Source organism: Pan paniscus, chromosome 20, assembly GCF_029289425.2.
Source record: "Pan paniscus chromosome 20, NHGRI_mPanPan1-v2.0_pri, whole genome shotgun sequence".
Taxonomy (NCBI): Eukaryota; Metazoa; Chordata; class Mammalia; order Primates; family Hominidae; genus Pan; species Pan paniscus.
This window is the reverse complement of record NC_073269.2, coordinates 46709782-46729139: the sequence shown is the minus strand read 5'-3', so window position 1 is coordinate 46729139 and position 19358 is coordinate 46709782. Positions and strand designations below refer to the sequence as shown.

At 50.1% G+C, this 19358-nt stretch overlaps 1 protein-coding gene across 1 annotated transcript; it reads left to right on the top strand.

The window, feature by feature from the left end:
- Positions 1 to 450: 450 nt before the first annotated feature.
- BLVRB (biliverdin reductase B) lies at positions 451 to 18225 on the top strand. The gene is made up of 5 exons (XM_003812482.4): positions 451 to 759; positions 7716 to 7880; positions 8017 to 8106; positions 14772 to 14900; positions 17968 to 18225. The coding sequence occupies exons 1-5, from the start codon at positions 681 to 683 to the stop codon at positions 18123 to 18125; spliced, it is 621 nt and encodes a 206-aa protein (XP_003812530.1). The 5' UTR covers positions 451 to 680; the 3' UTR covers positions 18126 to 18225.
- The last annotated feature ends 1133 nt before the right edge of the window (positions 18226 to 19358 follow it).

Below are 19358 nucleotides of genomic sequence, written 5' to 3'. Positions count from 1 at the left end.
ATCAATGCCTGCCACACGTGGTGTCACGCACGTGTAGTCACACTGTAACACGGGATCACACTCAGAGGATGACACAAGGTGTCACCCACAGTCCTGCTTGCCCTCCGGGTCACTGAGTCACACTGGGTCATATAAGTGCATAGGTACGCCGTGACACAGTGTCTTACATCCAAGTGCACACACACACTCTGTCCTCCCTAACTTTCTCCCCTTGCTGGTTCTGGGAGGCCCTGGGGCTTAGAGTGCGCCCCAGATCCGCTCCAGGCTCTGGGAGAGGGGGCGTGAGCTACGAGAGGCCGTGGGTGTGGCTCGCCTGGCCCCGCCCCTCTCCGGGAGGTGGAGCGCGGAGGCAGAGCGCTGAGTGACAAGTTATCTCGGCTCCGTCCACTCTATTTGTTGCTATGTGGAGGCGTGGCCTTCTGTGGCCCCGCCTTCCAGTCTAAGTGGCGCGCAGAGAGGGCGGTGCTGGACGGTGAGCGAATGCAAGCCTGCCCCGCCCATCCGCGTTAGGCCCCGCCCCTTGACCTGAGCCGCGGGCGGAGAGAGGCTGAGGCGTGGCCCTTCGAGCCAGCTCCGCCCCGTTGTTCCTGCTTGAGTAGGGCAGAGAGCACCGCCCAGCAGCCAGTGGGTTCCCGCGCGTGCCGAGACTCTGAGGCCTTGCACCCCCACGATCCCGTAGGATGGCCGTCAAGAAGATCGCGATCTTCGGCGCCACTGGCCAGACCGGGCTCACCACCCTGGCGCAGGCGGTGCAAGCAGGCATGAGCCGGGGCGGGCGGGGCATGTCACGGGACAGACGGGCAGAACTTTAGGAAGGGGCACCATGGGGTCGGGCCGAGGCTGATTGGGGCCATGAGCGCCCCGGCCAGGTGTATGAGGACTCAGGGGCCAAAGCAAGTGGCCACGGGGGCAGAAATGGGGAAAGATGTGAGATCCAAGTTTATGTGAGTCCAAGCCAGAGAGGAATTGGCCCCGGGAGCCCTGGGAGCCCCGGGAGGACTCCACTGGCACAGTCGTGTGTAAGTCCAGGGCTCTTATGCAATGCGGTTGTCATTATTGTGGTTGTGGTGGTGGTTGTTCGCACTCCCAGAGAGGATTTACTAAGCCAAGCTTGCTCTGTCGTCCCTTCACATGAGAGCTTTCAAAATGGGGTGGGAACTAGTATCACCCTACTTGACAGATGAGAAAACTGAGACCCAGAGAGTGACTTGCCCAATATCACACAGCTGTTAACTGACAGGACTGGGATTTGAACTCAGCTCATGCTCTTAACCACCACAAGTCCCCAGGCTGGAAACTGAAAAAGTTGGGGGGTCAGGTTGCTGTGAGTACCTAATGGGAAGGAGTCACAGAGAGACATGAGTGAAGACTTGGGGACAGCAGTCCTGGGAAAGTCAATGAGCGCTGAAAATTTGGAGTTGCCCCAGGAGAGAGGGCAGAAAAGGGGATAACCATCCCCCAGCACTCCCTGCCCCCACAGCCCAGACTTGACCAACTCCCAGCTGGGCCTGGGACTTCCAGATATGGGTCCCCACCCTTGCAGGCCTTGGGGACGCTGAAGATATTGACTATCTGCGTGCCCCAAAAGGGTGGAGGCCAACAGGACCCCACTCTGCTCTCTCTCTTGGAGGGACTCTGAAAGTTCTTCTCTAGGTCCATAACTCTCCCATTCCCCAGGGAGACCACGTGAGGATCTTGACTTGTGGAGAGTGGGGAGCTGTGGGCCTCTCAGTAAAAACCAGTTTGCTGATAAGCATTTATTCGGGAGTAATGGAGAAGGAAGTAAGAGAGAGAAGTTGAGAGGTGCTGAGTCACCTGGAAATCCACTAATTCCACCGAATTCCACTCGCCCACCCTGCTGGTCATAGCTGGGACTGCACTCAGAGGGTTAAGAACTGGAGCCTAGGGAGCTTCAGAGCTGTGGCTCTGAAAAATCTCTTCCCAGCTCTCAGCTTTGCTGTCCCCCTCAGCAAAGGGAAGGGCTGGCCAGGCACGGTGGATCATGCCTATAATCCCAGCACTTTGGGAGGCCAAGGCGGGAGGATGGCTTGAGGCCAGGAGTTTGAGACTAGCCTGGGCAACATAGCAAGACCCCATCTCTACAAAAATACAAAAAAATAAAAATAAATTAGCTGGGCGTGGTGATGCATGCCTGTAGTCCCAGCTACTCAGAAGGCTCAGGTGGGAGGATTGCTTGAGCTCAGGAGTTCAAGGCTACAGTGAGCTGTGTTTGCACCACTGCACTCCAGCCTGGGTGACAGGGTGAGACCCTGTCTCTAAAATTTAAAAAAATACATAAAAAGAAAGAAAAAGAGGCTGGGTGCGGTGGCTCACGCCTGTAATCTCAGCACTTTGGGAGGCTGAGGCAGGTGGATCACGAGGTCAGGAGTTCGAGACCAGCCTGACCAATATAGTGAAACCCCGTCTCTACTAAAAATTCGAAAAATTAGCCGGGCATGGTGGCTGGTGCCTGTAATCGCAGTTACTCGGCAGACTGAGGCAGGAGAATAGTTTGAATCCGGGAGGCAGAGGTTGTGCAGAGCCGAGATTACGCCACTGCATTCCAGCCTGGGCGACAAGAGTGAAACTCTGTCTCAAAAAAAAAAAAAATTAGCTGGGCACAGTGGTACGTGCCTGTAATTCCAGGTACTTGGGAGGCTGAGGCACAAGAATCGCTTGAACCTGGGAGGTTGCAGTGAGCTAAGATTGCATCACTGCACCACTGCACTCCAGCCTGGGTGACACAGCAAGATGAAAGGAAAGAAGGAAGGAAGAAAGGGAGGGAGGGATGGAGGGAGGGAGGGAGGGAAGGAAAGAAGGGAGGGAGGGAGGGAAGGAGGGAGGGAGGGAGGGAGGGAGAAGGGGCTTGGATTAACTGGAGTTCACAATGGTTCTGTAGGGCCAAGAGTCTTAACAGGCATGAACTCTGGTGCCAGCCTGCCCACATTCAAGTCACCAGCTCTGCGGCTTACAGCCTTTGTGACCAAATGCCTTGTCATCTGTGTACCTAGATATGTGTAAGATCATGACAAAACTGGTAGTACTTGCCCTAGGGCTCTTGGGATAATTAAATGAGATCTTATATAGGAAGTACTTAGACTAGCATTGAATTTTGCAGTCTCTGGATCAGACTTACTTAGGTAAAAATTCAACCTTCTCTACCTACTAGCTGTGTGATCCTGGCCCGGTTGCCTAAAATTGCCTCAGTTTCCCCATCAATGTGGACAGGATAATGATACCTACCTTGCAGGGTTGTTGCAACCTGATGCTTCTCAAACTGTGAGTTACAATGAGATCTGAAACATATGGTCACAACGTGTATCAACAATATAGGGTAACAAATGATGACATAGTATCAAAATGTATCACGTTAAGTATTAGTTTTGTGAAACTCATTTTAATTATATATGTATGCGTTTGTGTACACCAGGTTAGGCAATGAAATTTTTTGTATTGATGGCTGATTTTTTTTTTTTTTTTTTTTTTTTTTTTTTTTTTTTTTTGAGACAAGAGTCTCACTCTGTCGCCCAGGCTGGAGTGCAGTGGCACAATCTCAGCTCACTGCAAGCTCCGCCTCCCGAGTTCAGCCATTCTCCTGCTTCAGCCTCCCAAGTAGCTGGGACTACAGGCGCCTGCCACCATGCCCAGCTAATTTTTTTTGTATTTTTAGTAGAGATGGGGTTTCACCGTGTTAACCAGGATGGTCTCCATCTCCTGACCTCATGATCCGCCCGCCTTGGCCTCCCAAAGTGCTGGGATTACAGGCGTGAGCCACCACGCCCGGCCAATGGCTGAGATTTTTAAAAAGCTTAAAAAGAGGCCAGGCACCATGGCTCACGCCTGTAATCCCAGCACTTTGGGAGGCCGAGGTGGGCGGATCACAAGGTCAGGAGATCGAGACCACCCTGGCTAACACCGTGAAACCCCATCTCTACTAAAAATACAAAAAATTCGCCGGGTGTTGTGGTGCACACCTATAATCCCAGCTACTCTGGAGGCTGAGGTGGGAGAATCGTTTGAACCTGGGAGGCGGAGGTTGCAGTGAGCTGAGATTGCGCCACTGCACTCCAGCCTGGGCAAGAGAGTGAGACTTCATCTCAAAAAAAAAAAAAAGAATGCCCATATTGGCCCATGCAAGCCCCTGCTGCTCCCCCATGTGTGAGGGCAGCACAGATCTTGTGTCATTCCCCTATGAAAGGTGGTCACATAGCACGGGGAGGCTGGTGCTGTGATCCTCACTTCAGAGATGAGGAAGCTGAGGTCCAATCACGGAAGAGGTTGCATGAGGTTCCTCAGCTGGTAAGTGGCAGAGCTGGAGTTTGGATCAAGGTCCCTGGGGCAGTAATGCCTGTGCTTTTGTGTTTATAAAGGTTCAGGGAGATGGCAGAAAATATGACACAGTCCCTGGACCCACAGGGTGCTTGGTTTGCTGCAGGTCAGCATAAAGAGGGCTGTGACAGAGGAAGTACAAGTTACTGGGGGGACCGGGTAAAGAGGGTAAAGGGCATTCCAGGCAGAGGGCACAGCACGTGCAAAGTCCAGGAGGCAGGAAGCAGCACCATGCATTTGAGGAACTGAAAGAAGAGCAGTTGGGGCCGGGTGCAGTGGCTCACGCCTGTAATCCCAACACTTTAGGGGGCTGAGGCAGGTGGATCACACGGTCAGGAGTTCGAGACCAGCCTGGCTAACATCGTGAAACCCCATCTCTACTAAAAATACAAAAAAATTAGCCAGGCATGGTGGCAGGCGCCTGTAATCACAGCTACTCAGGAGGCTGAGGCAGGAGAATCGCTTGAACCCATGAGATGGAGGTTGCAGTGAGCCGAGACTGCGCCACTGCACTCCAGACTGGGCAACAGAGCGAGACTCCGTCTCAGAAAAAAAAAAAGAAAATGTGCTGTGGGTGAAGAGGGCAGAGGCTTCAGCAGAGCCTGGAGAGGAGAAGCCAGATCCCGAGGGGCCTGGAAGGCTGGCATGAGGAGCATGGGTTTTATCATAGGGCATTTCAAGGGACCAGGAAGGAGACGTAGGCCTGGATCAGGCCAGGAGATAAAGTTGCAAAATGATTACAAAGTGTAATAGGCCACGCTCGGTAGCTCATGCCTGTAATCCCAGCACTTTGGGAGGCCATGCCAGGCAGATTACTTGAGTCCAGGAGTTCGAGACCAGCCTGGCCAACATGCAAAACCCCATCTCTTTTTTTAATTTTTTTATTGTGTCTTTTTGGGTTTTTTGGTTTTTTATGTTTATTGTTGTTGTTGTTGTTGTTTGTTTTGTTTTGTTTTGTTTTGTTTGAGACGGAGTTTCGCTCTTGTTGCCCAGGCTGGCGTGCAATGGCACAATCTCAGCTGACTGCAATCTCTACCTCCTGGGTTCAAGCGATTCTTCTGCCTCAGCCTCCCGAGTAGCTGGGATTACAGGCATGCACCACCATGCCTGGCTAATTTTGTATTTTTAGTAGAGGCGGGGTTTCCCTGTGTTGGTCAGGCTGGTCTTGGACTTCCAACCTCAGGTGATCCACCTGCCTTGGCCTCCCAAAGTGCTGGGATTACAGGCGTGAGCCATCACGCCCAGCACCAGGTAGCTCTTATTTCTGTGCCAGGTAGTAGCCTAAACTTTTTGTTTATTTTATTTTATTTCATTTATTTATTTATTTTTGAGACAGAGTCTTGTTCTGTAGCCCAGGCTGGAGTGCAGTGGTACAATCATAGCTCACTACAGCCTCAGCCACCTGAGTAGCTGAGACTACAGGTTGCGCCAGCACACCTGGCTAGATTTTTTTTTTTTTTTTTTGCAGAGACGGGGTTTCACTCTGTTGCCCAGTCTGGTCTCAAACTCCTGGCCTCAAACAATCTTCCTGTCTTGGCCTCCCAAAGCACTGGGATTATAATAGGCATCAGCCCAGGAATTTGAGGTTACAGTGAGCTATGATTGGCGCCCCTGCACTCCAGCCTGGGCAACAGAGCAAGACCCTGTCTCTAAATATATATATATATATATATATATATATATATATATATGTTGCTATTACAGTATACCCAAATGTTAACATCCTTTGCCAATGTTTAAAACAAAGGAAGAAATATGTTAGTTGTGAACTTTAAAATGTGTGTGTATGTGTGTGTGTGTTGAAGAGAAACAAAATTATCCAAAATTATTTTGGGAAGGAACATACTAAGACAATATTAAAAATCTTTAATGAGCACTAAAGGAGGGCTGGGCTTCCCAGCAGTAAGGCTGGGCAGCAGGGGCTGGGACCAATCCCAGCACTGGTCAGTCTGTAGGCAACCCATGTCCCCCTCAGAACCTCAGTTTCTTCCAGGACCATGGATGGGAGACAGAGACCAGTGCAATGCCTGCATTAACCCTTTAGTTGTTAGAGGGTAGGGAAGTTGCTGGCTGGGTACAGTGGCTTATGCCTGTAATCCCAGCACTTTGGGAGGCCAAGGTGGGTGGATCACCTGAGGTTAGGAGTTCAAGACCAGCCTGGCCAACATGGTGAAACCCTATCTCTACTAGAAACACAAAAATTAGCTGGATGTGGTGGCATGCGCCTGTAGTCCCAGCTACTCGGGAGGCTGAGGCAAAAGAATCGCTTGAACTTGGGAGGCGGAGGTTGCAGTGAGCTGAGATCATGCCACTGTGCTCCAGCCTGGGCAACAGAGTGAGACTCTATCTCAAAAAAAATAATAATGATAGCCAGGTGTGGTGGCACGTGCCTGAACCCGGGAGGCGGAGGTTGCAGTGAGCCGAGATTGTGCCACTGCACTCTAGCCTGGGTTACAGAGTGAGATTCCGTCTCAAAAAATAATAATAATAATAAATAGAAGGTAAGGAATTTACAGGGTGTGGTGCTTGGAGGCTTCAGTTCAGATTATTTATGAATTATCATGAAGGTATGGTCTTTTTTTTTTTTTTTTTTTTTTTTTTTTGAGATAGAGTCTCGCTTTGTCATCTAGGCTGGAGTGCACTGGCGCAATCTCTGCTCACTGCAACCTCCGCCTGTCAGGTCAAGTGATTCTTTTGCCTCAACTTCCCAAGTACTTGGGATTACAGGTATGTGCCACCATGCCTGGCTAATTTTGTATTTTTAGTAGCAATGGGGTTTCATCATGTTGTCCAGGCTGGTCTCAAACTCCTGACCTCAGATGATCTGCCCGCCTCAGCCTCCCAAAGTGTTGAGATTACAGGCGTGAGCCACCATGCCTGGCCAAGGTATGGTCTATTTTAATAATCAGCCCAATACTAAGCATCAACTGTAGGTATGCCAGCAAAAATGTTTGAAGGCCACGGCGCAGTGGCTCATGGGGAGGCTGAGGCAGGCAGATCACCTGAGCCCAGAAGTTCAAGACCAGCCTGGGCAACATGGCAAAACCCCTTCTCTACAAAAGATTGCAAAATTAGCTGGGTGTGGTGGTGCGCACTGTGGTCCCAGTTACTTGGGGTGCTGAGATGGGAGGATCAGTTGAACCCCGGAGGCTGAGGCTGCAGTGAGCTGTGACTGCACCATTGCACAGCAGCCTGGGCAAGTGAGCAAGACCCTGTCTCAAAAACAAAACAAACAAAAAGAAAAAACCAAAAATGTTTTGACGACCACTTCCCCAGAACAGAGGAGGGGATGGATTTGAGAGTTCATGGTGGCTTCTAGGACCCAGCTCCTGGAGCCCAAGAGTGCCAGCCCACTGACCAGGCTCTCTGCTCCTCTTTGCCCACAGGTTACGAAGTGACAGTGCTGGTGCGGGACTCCTCCAGGCTGCCATCAGAGGGGCCCCAGCCGGCCCACGTGGTAGTGGGGGATGTTCTGCAGGCAGCCGATGTGGACAAGACCGTGGCTGGGCAGGACGCTGTCATCGTGCTGCTGGGCACCCGCAATGACCTCAGTACTGAGCCCCCCCTCTGCCCACGGCCCTCCCCTACACCTCGGCCCCCAGCGCCACCCCCGCCCCCGGCCCCGCCCCTGCCACCCCTGCCGCCGCCGCCGCCCACCAGTGATAGCCACTCTCTGTCCCCTCTAAGGTCCCACGACAGTGATGTCCGAGGGCGCCCAGAACATTGTGGCAGCCATGAAGGCTCATGGTGTGGACAAGGTCGTGGCCTGCACCTCGGGTGGGTGGTGGGATCATGGAGGTGGGGCTAAACTGGGGGGTACTGGGGAGGCAGCCCAGGGGCCTCTGAAAGGTGACGCTGAAGCCATTCCATGTTACTGTGCATTTACTGAACACCAGCTGTGTGCCTGAACCTTACTGGGTGATGCTGGGGACACAGTGGTGACCTGTACAGCCCTGGGCCCTGCACACACAAGGCTCACAGAGAGAGGTGGTAAACAGATCCATGATCAAACTGACATCCAGATCATCGGAGCTGGGATGGGGGAGACAGGCAGAGGGGATAGGGCCACAATGGGAGAAACTACAGGACTATGGGAGCCCAGAGGAGGCGTCTGACTTAGGCTGAGAGAGGTCAGGGTGGGCCTCCCAGAGGAAGTGATAGAGCTGTGGATACACACTAGGTCTCTGCCCTCACAGAGCTCCCGATTATGGGGACATGGACATTAAGCAAATAGTTGTATAATCATTTATTTATTTATTTATTTATTTATTTATAGTTATTTTGAGGTTTGTTTGAGATGGAGTCTTGCTCTGATGCCCAGGCTGGAGTGCAGTGGCGTGATCTTGGCTCCCTGCAACCTCCGCCTCCCAGAGGTGGTTCTCCTGCCTCAAGTGATTCTCCTGCCTCTGCCTCCCAGGTAGCTGGGACTACAGGTGTGCACCACCATGCCCAGCTAATTTTTGTATTTTTAGTAGAGACAGGGTTTCGCCATGTTGGCCAGGCTAGTCTCGAACTCCTGACCTCAAGTGTGTTTCATGACACAAATTGCCTCCCTGGAAAGGGAAGTGGCATGAGGGAGGGCTGCCTGATGATTGTAATTACACTCCAGGCAGAGGACAAAGCAAGCAAAGAGGCCTGGAGGCCAGACCTAGTTGGAGGGTAGGAAGCAAAATCATTTATGGCTTTTTTCCTCAAGCTTTGAAATGGAAAAGTAATACACAAGTAAACTTGCGATTTCAGAATGGTTCACTTTTTTTTTTTTTTTTTTTTGAGACTTTCTGTCACCCAGGCTGGAGTGCAGTGGTGCAACCATGGCTCACTGCAGCCTCAGTCTGGGTTCAAGTGATCCTCCCCACTGCAGCCTCCCAAGCGTCTGGGACTACAGGCATGCACCACCACACCTGGCTAATTTTTTGATATTTTTGTAGAGACAAGGTCTTACTTTTGTTCGCAGAGTGGAATGGTCTGCTGTTAATTTTAGTTTTGTTTTTTTCTCCCATGTCTTTTTTTCTTTGAGATGAAGTCTGACTCCATTGCCCAGGCTGGAGTGCAGTGGCGTGATATCAGCTCACTGCAACCGCCACTCCACCTCCCGGGTTCATGGTGCCTGAGACCAAGATCGTGGCCCACAGTGATTCTCCTGCCCCAGCCTCCTGAGTAGCTGGGATTACCGGCGCCTGCCACCATGCCCTGCTAATTTTTGTATTTTTGGTAGAGACAAGGTTTCGCCATGTTGGCCAGGCTGATGTTGAACTCCTGGCCTCAAGCAGTCCTCCCACCTCAGCCTTCCAAAGTGCTGAGATTACAGGTATAAGCCACCACGCCCAGACTCTCCCATGTCTTAAAAACCAATTTAAGTGGTTAAGTTTTGCTTCCATGAAAAAGACAAACCTGTAAAATTGATTTAATTTGCTTTCTTTTTTCTCATTTTTTTTTTGTTTAGATTGTTTTCTAAATATTAAAGTCTTAGGTGTGCCAGGATTTTTTTTTTCATTAAAAAAAAACAAACATAGAGACAAGGTCTCGCTCTGTCACCCAGGCTGGAGTGCAGTGGCCTGATCACAGCTCATTGTACCCTTGAACCCCTGGGCTCAAGGAATCCCCTCACTTTAGCCCCTCAAATAGCTGGGGCAACAGGTATGAGCCATTGAGTCCAGCTTAACTTTTTATCTGGAAATGATCTTAAACTTACAGAAAAATTGAAAGGACACAAGTACACCTACCGTCCTCTGTTCACAGACACACAATGTTTTTTTTCTGACCCATTTGAAGTTAGCTTACATACATCATGGCTGCTTACTTCAATGTGTAGGTCCTCAATATACTTTTTAACTTTTTATTATAAAAATTTTTAAACAGAAAAGTTAATAGTCGTGTGAACAACCATATTCCTTTTCTTTTTTTATTTTTAAGTTTGTATCTATCTATCTATTTATTTATTTATTTTGAGACCGGGTTATAAGGCTGGCTAATTTTTGTATTTTTGGTAGAGATAGAGTTTCGCCATGTTGCCCAGGCTGGTCCCGAACTCCCGGACTCAAGCGATCCACCAGCCTCAGCCTCCCAAAGTGCTGGGATTACACCTGAGCCACTGCACCTGGCCAACAGCCATATTCCTGATTTTAAAATTGTGATTGTGTTTTGTAATTGGTTTATCTATGCACATACACATACACAAATAGATTTTGTTTTTGTTCTCCTAAACTATTTGGGTTTTTTGTTTGTTTGTTTTTATTTAAGACAGAGTCTCATTCTGTCACCCAGGCTGGAATACAGTGGCGTGATCTTGGCTCACTGCAACATCCACCTCCTGGGTTCAAGGGATTCTCCTGCCTCAGCCTCCTGAGTCGCTGGGATTACAGGTGCCTGCCACCACATCTGGTTAATTTTGTGTGTGTGTATTTTTAGTATAGATGGGGTTTCACCATATTGGGCAGGCTGGTCTGACCTCAAGTGATCTGGCCTCCCAAAGTGCTGGATTACAGGCATGAGCCACTGCGCCCAGACTTCCTAAACTATTTGAAATGGAGTTGCACACCCACAGACACCTTCGGCAAGTCCCAAGAAAAAGGACCTTTCTCTTCCAGCACCACAGTGCTATTGTCACACTTTAATTATCTTCCAGCCTCTAATTATTAGAGTTTAATCTTCCCTCCATATTCAAATGTCAAGGTAAAAGATTAGAAAGATTTTTGTCATCTAAGGAGCTTGGAGTTTATCCATTAGGGCTTGGGGAGGATTGTTTTTTATGGAGGCATCTGAGAGGATTAGAAAGAAACCCAGAGTAAGGCCAGGCACAGTGGCTCACGCCTGTAATCCTAGCACTTTGAGAGGCCAAGGTGGGCAGATTGCTTGAGTCCAGGAGTGCAGGACCAGTCTGGGCAACATAGCAAAACTCCATCTCTACAAAAAAAAATACAAAAAATTAGCTGGGTGTGGTGGTACACACCTGTGGTCCCCACTACTTGGGAAGCTTAGGTAGGAGGATCCTTTGAGCCTAGAAGGCAGAGGTTGCAGTGAGCCGTGATGGCACCACTGCACTCCAGCCTTGGCTGCAGAGCAAGACCCTGTCTCAAAACACAACAAAACAGCCGGGCGCTGTGGCTCACGCCTGTAATCCCAGCACTTTGGGAGGCCAAGGTGGGTGGATCACGAGGTCAGGAGATTGAGACCATCCTGGCTAACACAGTGAAACACCGTCTCTACTAAAAATACAAAAAATTAGCCAGGCGTGGCGGCAGGTGCCTATAGTCCCAGCTACTCGGGAGGCTGAGGCAGGAGAATGGCGTAAACCCGGGAGGAGGAGCTTGCAGTGAGCTGAGATCGTGCCACTGCACTCCAGCCTGGGTGACAGAGCGAGACTGCCTCAGAAAAAAAAAGAAAAAAGAAACTAGGGGTAAGTTAGAGACTGGATTTGAGATTGTGAACTGGAGACTGGAGGCTGCAGACAAAAACCCACTTCACACTCTGCACCGCAGTTTTCTCATCTGTAAAGAGGAAATCCTAGACCAGGCGCAGTGGCTCACGCTGTAATCCCAGCACTTTAGGAGGCTAAGGCAGGTGGATTGCTTGAGGTCAGGAGTTCGAGACCAGCCTGGCCAACATGGTGAAACCCCGTCTCTACCAAAAATACAAAAACTAGCCAGGTGTGGTGGCACACGCCTGTAATCCCAGCTACTCAGGAGGCTTAGGCAGGAGAATCACTTGAAACTTGTAGGTGGAGGTTGCAGTGAGAATGATGTCATCATAGCTCGCTACCGCCTCCAACTCCTAGGCTCAAGGGATCCTCCTGAGTAGCTGAGACCACAGGCATGTGCCACCATGCCCATCTAATTTTTAAAATTTTTTTGTTGCGACAGGGTCTGGCTTTGTTGCCCAGGCTGGTCTCTGTGACACACCTTTTTATAACCACTAATATTACTCAAACTATTTATTTATTTCTTTTTGTTGAGACAAGGTCTTGCTCTGTTGTCCAGGCTGGAGTGCAGTGGTGCAATCACAGCTCACTGCAGCCTCGAACTCCTGAGCTCAAGCAATCCTCTCGCCTCAGCCATCTAAGCAGCTAAGACCACAGGTCCCCACGCCTGGCTAATTTTTTAATTTTCTGTAGAGACAGGTCTCACCATCGTACCCAGGTGAGTCTAGAACTGCTGGGCTCAACTGATCCTCCTACCTCAGCCTCCCAAAGTGCTGGGATTACAGGTGTGAGCCACTCTGCCCAGCCTTTGAACAATTTATATCATCCCAGTTTGCACATGAGGAAACAAGAAGCTGGCCAGTGGTCGATCCAGTACTTGACTTTAGGCAAAACCCAAGCTCTTTAACTATTCACGAAACTGCTCCTAAAAATATTTAGCATAGTTCTTGGCTTGAGGTAAAAGTTCTATAAATGTCAGCTGGTGTAGCTTGGCCAAGTTATAGCTTGTTGAAAGCTAATTCCTGAACAAAAATTTAGTAAGTACCTACAATGTTCCAGATGCTTCTAAGGGCTGGGATTGGAGCAGGAAATGTGATAGAGTCACAGGATAACTCTAGGGTGTGGTGGCAGGGGAAGGGTCCTAGGGAGAAAACAAGGCCCCAAGAAAAGGGATTGGTAAACTGGGCTGGGGGAGACAGGATTTTGCAATTTTAAACAGGACAGTCAAGAAAAGCTGCATGGAAAGGTGACCTTTGAGCAAAGTCTGCAAAGAAAACAGGGAGCCATGTGGCTACGAGAGGGAAATGGCAAAGGGTCCTGGGTCACACCTGTAATCGCAGCATTTAGGAGGTCGAGATGGAAGGATCGCTTAAGCCCGGGAGTTCAAAACTAGCCTGGGCAACTTGGTAAGACCTCCATCGCTACAAAAAAAAATTTTTTTTTCTTTTTCTTTTGAGACGGAGTCTTGCTCTGTCACCCAGGCTGGAATGCAATGGCACGATCTCGGCTCACTGCAACCTCTGCCTCCCAGGTTCAAGGGATTCTCCTGCCTCAGCTTCCTGAGAATAGCCGGGATTACAGGCATGCACCACGACACCTGGCTAATTTTTGTTTTTTTTGTTTTGTTTTGTTCTGCTTTGTTTTTGAGATGGAGTCTTGCTCTGTCTCCCAAGCTGGAGTGCCGTGGCGCGACCTCAGCTCACTGCAACCTCCGCCTCAAGGGTTCCAGCAATTCTCCAGCCTCAGCCTCCTGAGTAGCTAGGACTACGGGCATGCACCACCATGCCCAGCTAAGTTTTGTATTTTTAGTAGAGATGGGGTTTCACCATGTTGGCCAGGCTGGTCTCAAACTCCTAACCTCAGGCGATCTGGCCTCCTCAGTCTCCCAAAGTGCTGGGATTACAGGGGTTAGCCACCAGACCCGGCCTAAAAAAATTTTTTTAAATTAGCCAGGCTTGGCCGGTATCATGCCATTGCACTGCAGCCTGGGTGGCAAGAGGGAAGGAAACTCTGTCTCAAAAAAAAAAAAAAAAAAAAATAGTGGGGTTTGGTGGCTCACCCCTGTGGTCCCAGCTCCTCAGGAGGCTAAGGCAGGAGGATCACTTCAGCCCAGAAAGTCAAGGCTGCAGTGAGCCATGTTCACGCCACTGTCCTCCAGCCTGGACAACAGAATGAGACCCTGTCTCAGAGAAAATAAAAAAGAGAGGGAAATGCATCAGGGGCAGAGGAATCAGACATTGCCAAGGCTGGGAGGCAGAACCTGGCTGGAGCAGAGGCGTGTAAGAGACAGTGGTAGGCAGGGTAGGCAAGGATGTCAGAGGGCTGATGGGGCCATATCAGGTGGGGCCTTGAGGGCTGGCCATGGGGACTTTGCTTTTACCCTGAGTGAGATGGAGCTATGGATGTGAACTGATAGGGGTGTTCACGGGCTCCTTGGAAGGAGGGAAGGAGGGGCTGAGAGACCAGGGAGTAGGCTGCTGGGCTGGTCCAGGCAAGAGGTAACAGTGGACAGGACCAGGCGGAGTGAGAAGAGGTCAGATTTGGAATTATTGTGATCAGCAGACAGCTCTTACCTGGGGTGTGAGGGAAAGAGGAGCCCCAGAGGACTCCCCTGTTTTTGCAAATGGAAAGCAATGGTCAGCCATGGCAGGGTTTTGTCCTGGCATCAAGACAAGCGAGCCCTTGGCTGGGCACAGTGGCTCATGCTTGTAATTCCAGCACTTTGGGAGGTGGAGGAGGGTGGATCACCTGAGGTCAGGAGTTTGAGACCAGCCTGGCCTACATGGCAAAACCCTGTCTGTACTAAAAATACAAAAATTAGCCAGGCCTGGTGGTGTGCACCTGTAATCCCAGCTACTGGGGAGGCTGAGGCAGGAGAATTGCTTGAACCCGGGAGGCAGAGGTTGCAGTGAGCCGAGATTGCGCCACTGCACTCAGCCTGGGTGACAAAGCGACACTCTGTCTCAAAAAAAAAAAAAAAAAGACAAGAGAGCCCAGGCTGATCCTGCCCTGTGTTCCCCTCCAGCTTTCCTGCTCTGGGACCCTACCAAGGTGCCCCCACGACTGCAGGCTGTGACTGATGACCACATCCGGATGCACAAGGTGCTGCAGGAATCAGGCCTGAAGTACGTGGCTGTGATGCCGCCACACATAGGTAAGCAGGGCAGGGACCTGGTGGCACCAATGCCATCTGCCTGTTCCCTCCTGCCCTCTGGGGAGATCTGCAAGGCCTTCCCTGACCACCCTAAAATTGCAAACCTTCCTATGATATTGTGACATATATATTTGGCCTTTGTCCCTGTTTCCTGGCATACAACTCCTAAAATCCTTGGAATCTCCAAAATGGTAAATGTCTTTTTCTATGCTAATGAGTTCACTGAGAGCTGGCAGCCCCTAGGCAGCTTCAGGTCTGGTCACCAGAAAGACTAAGGCTGGATTACAGGGTTGGGACTTTCACCTCTGGGGAGTGGTGAGGGATTGAACTTTGGGAAGCCAAGACGGGAGGATTGCTTCAGCCCAGGAGTTTGAGACCAGCCTGGGCAACATAGACTTATCTCTACAAAAAAAAAAAAAATTAGCTGGGCGTCGTGGCATACACCTGTGGTCCCAGCTACTGGGAGGCGGGAGGATGGCTTGAGCCCAGGAGATCAAGGCTGCAATAAACTGTTGCCCAGGCTGCTGTACTCCAGCCTGGGTAATAGAGTGAGACCCTGTCTAAAAAAAAAAAGAAAAAGACAAGAAAAGATAGATATTAATGGCCGGGTGTGGTGGCTCACGCCTGTAATCCCAGCACTTTGAGAGGCCGAGGCTGGCAGATCACAAGGTCAGGAGATCGAGACCATCCTGGCTAACATGGTGAAACCCCATTCTCCTGCCTCAGCCTCCTGAGTAGCTGGGACTACAGGCGCCCGCCACCACACCTGGCTAATTTTTTGTATTTTTTAATAGAGACGGGGTTTCACAGTGTTAGCCAGGATGGTCTCAATCTCCTGACCTTGTGATCCGCCCGCCTCAGCCTCCCAAAATGCTGGGATTACAGACGTGAGCCACCGCGCCTGGCTTTTTTTTTTTTTTTTTTTTTTTGAGACAGAGTCTTGCTCTGTCGCCAGGCTGGAGTACAGTGGTGCGATCTTGGCTCACTGCAACCTTTTGCCTCCTGGGTTCAAGTGATTCTCCTGCCTCAGCCCCCCGAATAGCTGGGACTACAGGCGCGTGCCACCACGCCCAGCTAATTTTTGTATTTTTAGTAGAGACGGGGTTTCACCATATTGGCCAAGATGGTCTCGATCTCTTGACCTCGTGATCTGCCCACCTTGGCCTCCCAAAGTGCTGGGATTACAGGCGTGAGCCACCACGCCCAGCCAAGTGTGTGAAAACTTCCACACCTCCCGATTTGAAAGCATTAAAGGTTTATGAATACACATCAGCCCTTTGTTTAGGTTCAATGCTTAGCATTTTATCCTGTTGTCTCTCCCTCTCTCCTCCTCTCTCTCTCTCCATGAATATATAGTTAGATTTTGCTGAATATATTGTGAAAAAATATATGCATATGTATATTTGGCTTAATCATTTGAGAGGAATTGCAACATTGTCGCACTTCACTCCTAAATACCTAGACAGCCATCTCCTAAAAGAAAGATATTTGCACACAAAACATGCTCACACCTAAGGAAAGTGACATTTACTCTGTCATATCATTTAGTATCCACTCCGTAGTAAAATTTCCCCAACTGTCAGGCCAGGGTGGTGGCTCACATCTGTAATCCCAGCACTTTGGGAGGCTGAGGCGGGTGGATCTCTTGAGGTCAGGAGTTCGAGACCAGCCTGGCCAATGTGGTGAGACCCCGTCTCTACTAAAAATACAAAAATTAGCCAGGTGTGGTGGCGGACACCTGTAATCCCAGATACTCGGGAGGCTGAGGCACAAGAATTGCTTGAACCTGGGAGGCGGAGGTTGCAGTGAGCCAAGATTGCACTACTGTACTCCAGCCTGGGTGACAGAGCAAGACTCTATCCAAAAAAGAAAAAAAAAAAATTCAACCCACCCTGCCCTTTTTCTTTAAGTTTCTCATAACATTAACCAGGCCAGGTGACTTTAAAGGCCCACATTCTGGATTTTTCTAGCTGTTTTGTCACAGATTCAGATTAAACATGTTGGGCAGGAATGCCACATGGGTGAAGGTGTGTGTTCCTTTTTTTTTTTGAGACAGGGTCTCCCTCTGTTGCCCAGGCTGGAGCGCAATGGCACAATCTTGGCTCACTGCAACCTCCGCCTCCCGGGCTCAAGTGATTCTCCTGCCCAAGTAGCTGGGACTACAGGCATAAGCCACCACACTCAGCGAATTTTTGCATTTTTTGTAGAGATGTGGTTTTGCCATGTTGGCTGGTCTCAAACTCCTGAGCTCAAGTGATCCTCCCACCTTGGCCTCCCAAAGTGCTGAGATTACAGGCGTGAGCCACCGTGCCCAGCCAGGGCAGGAGCTTCCTGTCTGCTTTGTCCCAAGAAAACACACAGCCAAGGGTGTGTGTTCCATACTGTGCATAATTCCAGCCTGTCTCTGTTTGGGTGATGGTACATTTTATCCCTAAGTTTAGTTGGTTACTGTCAGATAGATATATATCTATCTATCTGACAAATATATATATATATTTGTTGTTGTTATTGTTGTTGTTGTTAGAGACAAGGTCTTGCTCTGTCGTCCAGGCTGGAGTGCAGTGTCACGATCAAGGCTCACTGTAGCTTCAACTTCCCTGGCTCAAGCAATTCTCCAGCCTCAGCCTCCTGAGTAGTTGGGACTACAGGGGCATGCCACTGCACCCGGCTGATTTTTGTATTTTTAGTGGACTCAGGGTCTCCCTGTGTTGCCCAGGATAGTTTCAAACTCCTGGGCTTGAGTGATACTCCTGTCTCAGCCTCCCAAAGTGCCAGGATTACAGGCATGAGCCACCGCCACTGGCCAGGGCAGGGGATTCCTGTCTGCTTTGTCCCTTGCTTGGGTGACCAGCACCTGGCCACACAATAGGTAATCAATAAGGATTTATCGAATGAATGAAGCAAAGGATATAGATGAGCACCTGCATATGGAAAGTCCATTCTTGGCTGTGACACCACCCAGGCTGGACACACAGTAGGCACCCTGGGAAGGTCTTTCTGGGGGTCGAATTTTGGGGGAAGGGAAAGGTGTCTGCTTTATCCAGCCCCTCTTGTCTTTACTTCATAGGAGACCAGCCGCTAACTGGGGCGTACACAGTGACCCTGGATGGACGAGGGCCCTCAAGGGTCATCTCCAAACATGACCTGGGCCATTTCATGCTGCGCTGCCTCACCACCGATGAGTACGACGGACACAGCACCTACCCCTCCCACCAGTACCAGTAGCACTCTGTCCCCATCTGGGAGGGTGGCATTCTGGGACATGAGGAGCAAAGGAAGGGGGCAATAAATGTTGAGCCGAGAGCTTCAAATTACTCTAGAGAAACCGACTGTGTGACTCCTCCTCTCTCTGCCTCTGTCTGAGTATTTTGGTGTGTCTGCCTGCCACTGTGTAAGATTTGCTTGGTATGCATTCATTCATTTGTTCAGTAACAGTTTATTTTTATTTTTTTATTTTTTTGAGACCGAGTCTTGCTCTGTCGCCCAGGCTGGAGTGCAGTGGCGCAATCTGGCTCACTGCAAGCTCCGCCTCCCAGGTTCACACCATTCTCTGCCTCAGCCTCCCCAGTAGCTGGGACTACAGGCGCCCACTACCACACCCAGCTAATTTTTTTGTATTTTTAGTAGAGACAGGGTTTCACCGTGTTAGCCAGGATGATCTTGATCTCCTGACCTCATGATCCGCCTGCCTCGGCCTCCCAAAGTGCTGGGATTACAGGCGTGAGCCACTGCGCCCCGCCCAGTAACAGTTTATTGAGTCTGGCCAGGCATGGTGGCTCATGCTTGGAATCCCAGCACATTGGGAGGCCGAGGCGGGTAGATCACTTGAGGTCAGGAGTTCAAGACCAGCCTGGCGAACATGGTGAAACCCTGTCTCTACTAAAAATACAAAAATTACCCAGGTGTGGTGATGCACACTTGTAATCCCAGCTACTTAGGAGGCTGAGGCAGGAGAATCGCTTGAACCTGGGAGGTGGAGGTTGCAGTGAGCCGAGATTGTGCCACTGCACTCCAGCCTGGGTGACAGAGCGAGACTCCATCTCAATAATAATAATAATAATAATAATAATAATAATAATAACTTAGCTGGGCATGGTGGTGTGCACCTATAGTCCCAGATACTCAGGAAGCTGAGGTGGGAGGATGGCTTGAAGCCAGGAGTCCAGGTTGGGCAACATAGTGAGACCCCATCTCTACAAAATAATTTTTAAAAACTTAGCTGGGCATGGTGGTATGTACCTGTAGTCCCAGATACTCAGGAGGCTGAGGCGGGAGAATGGCTTGAGGCCAGGAGGTCAAGGCCTGGCCACTGCACTCCAGCCTGTAGGACAGATCCAGACCCTGTCTCTGAAAATAAAAAAAAAGTTTGTGCTTTATTTTGAGGATTTATGCAAGGAGTGGAGCACCAGAGAGGTAAGGCAGGGGGGACAGTTGGGTGTTTTATGAAGCTTCCTTTGG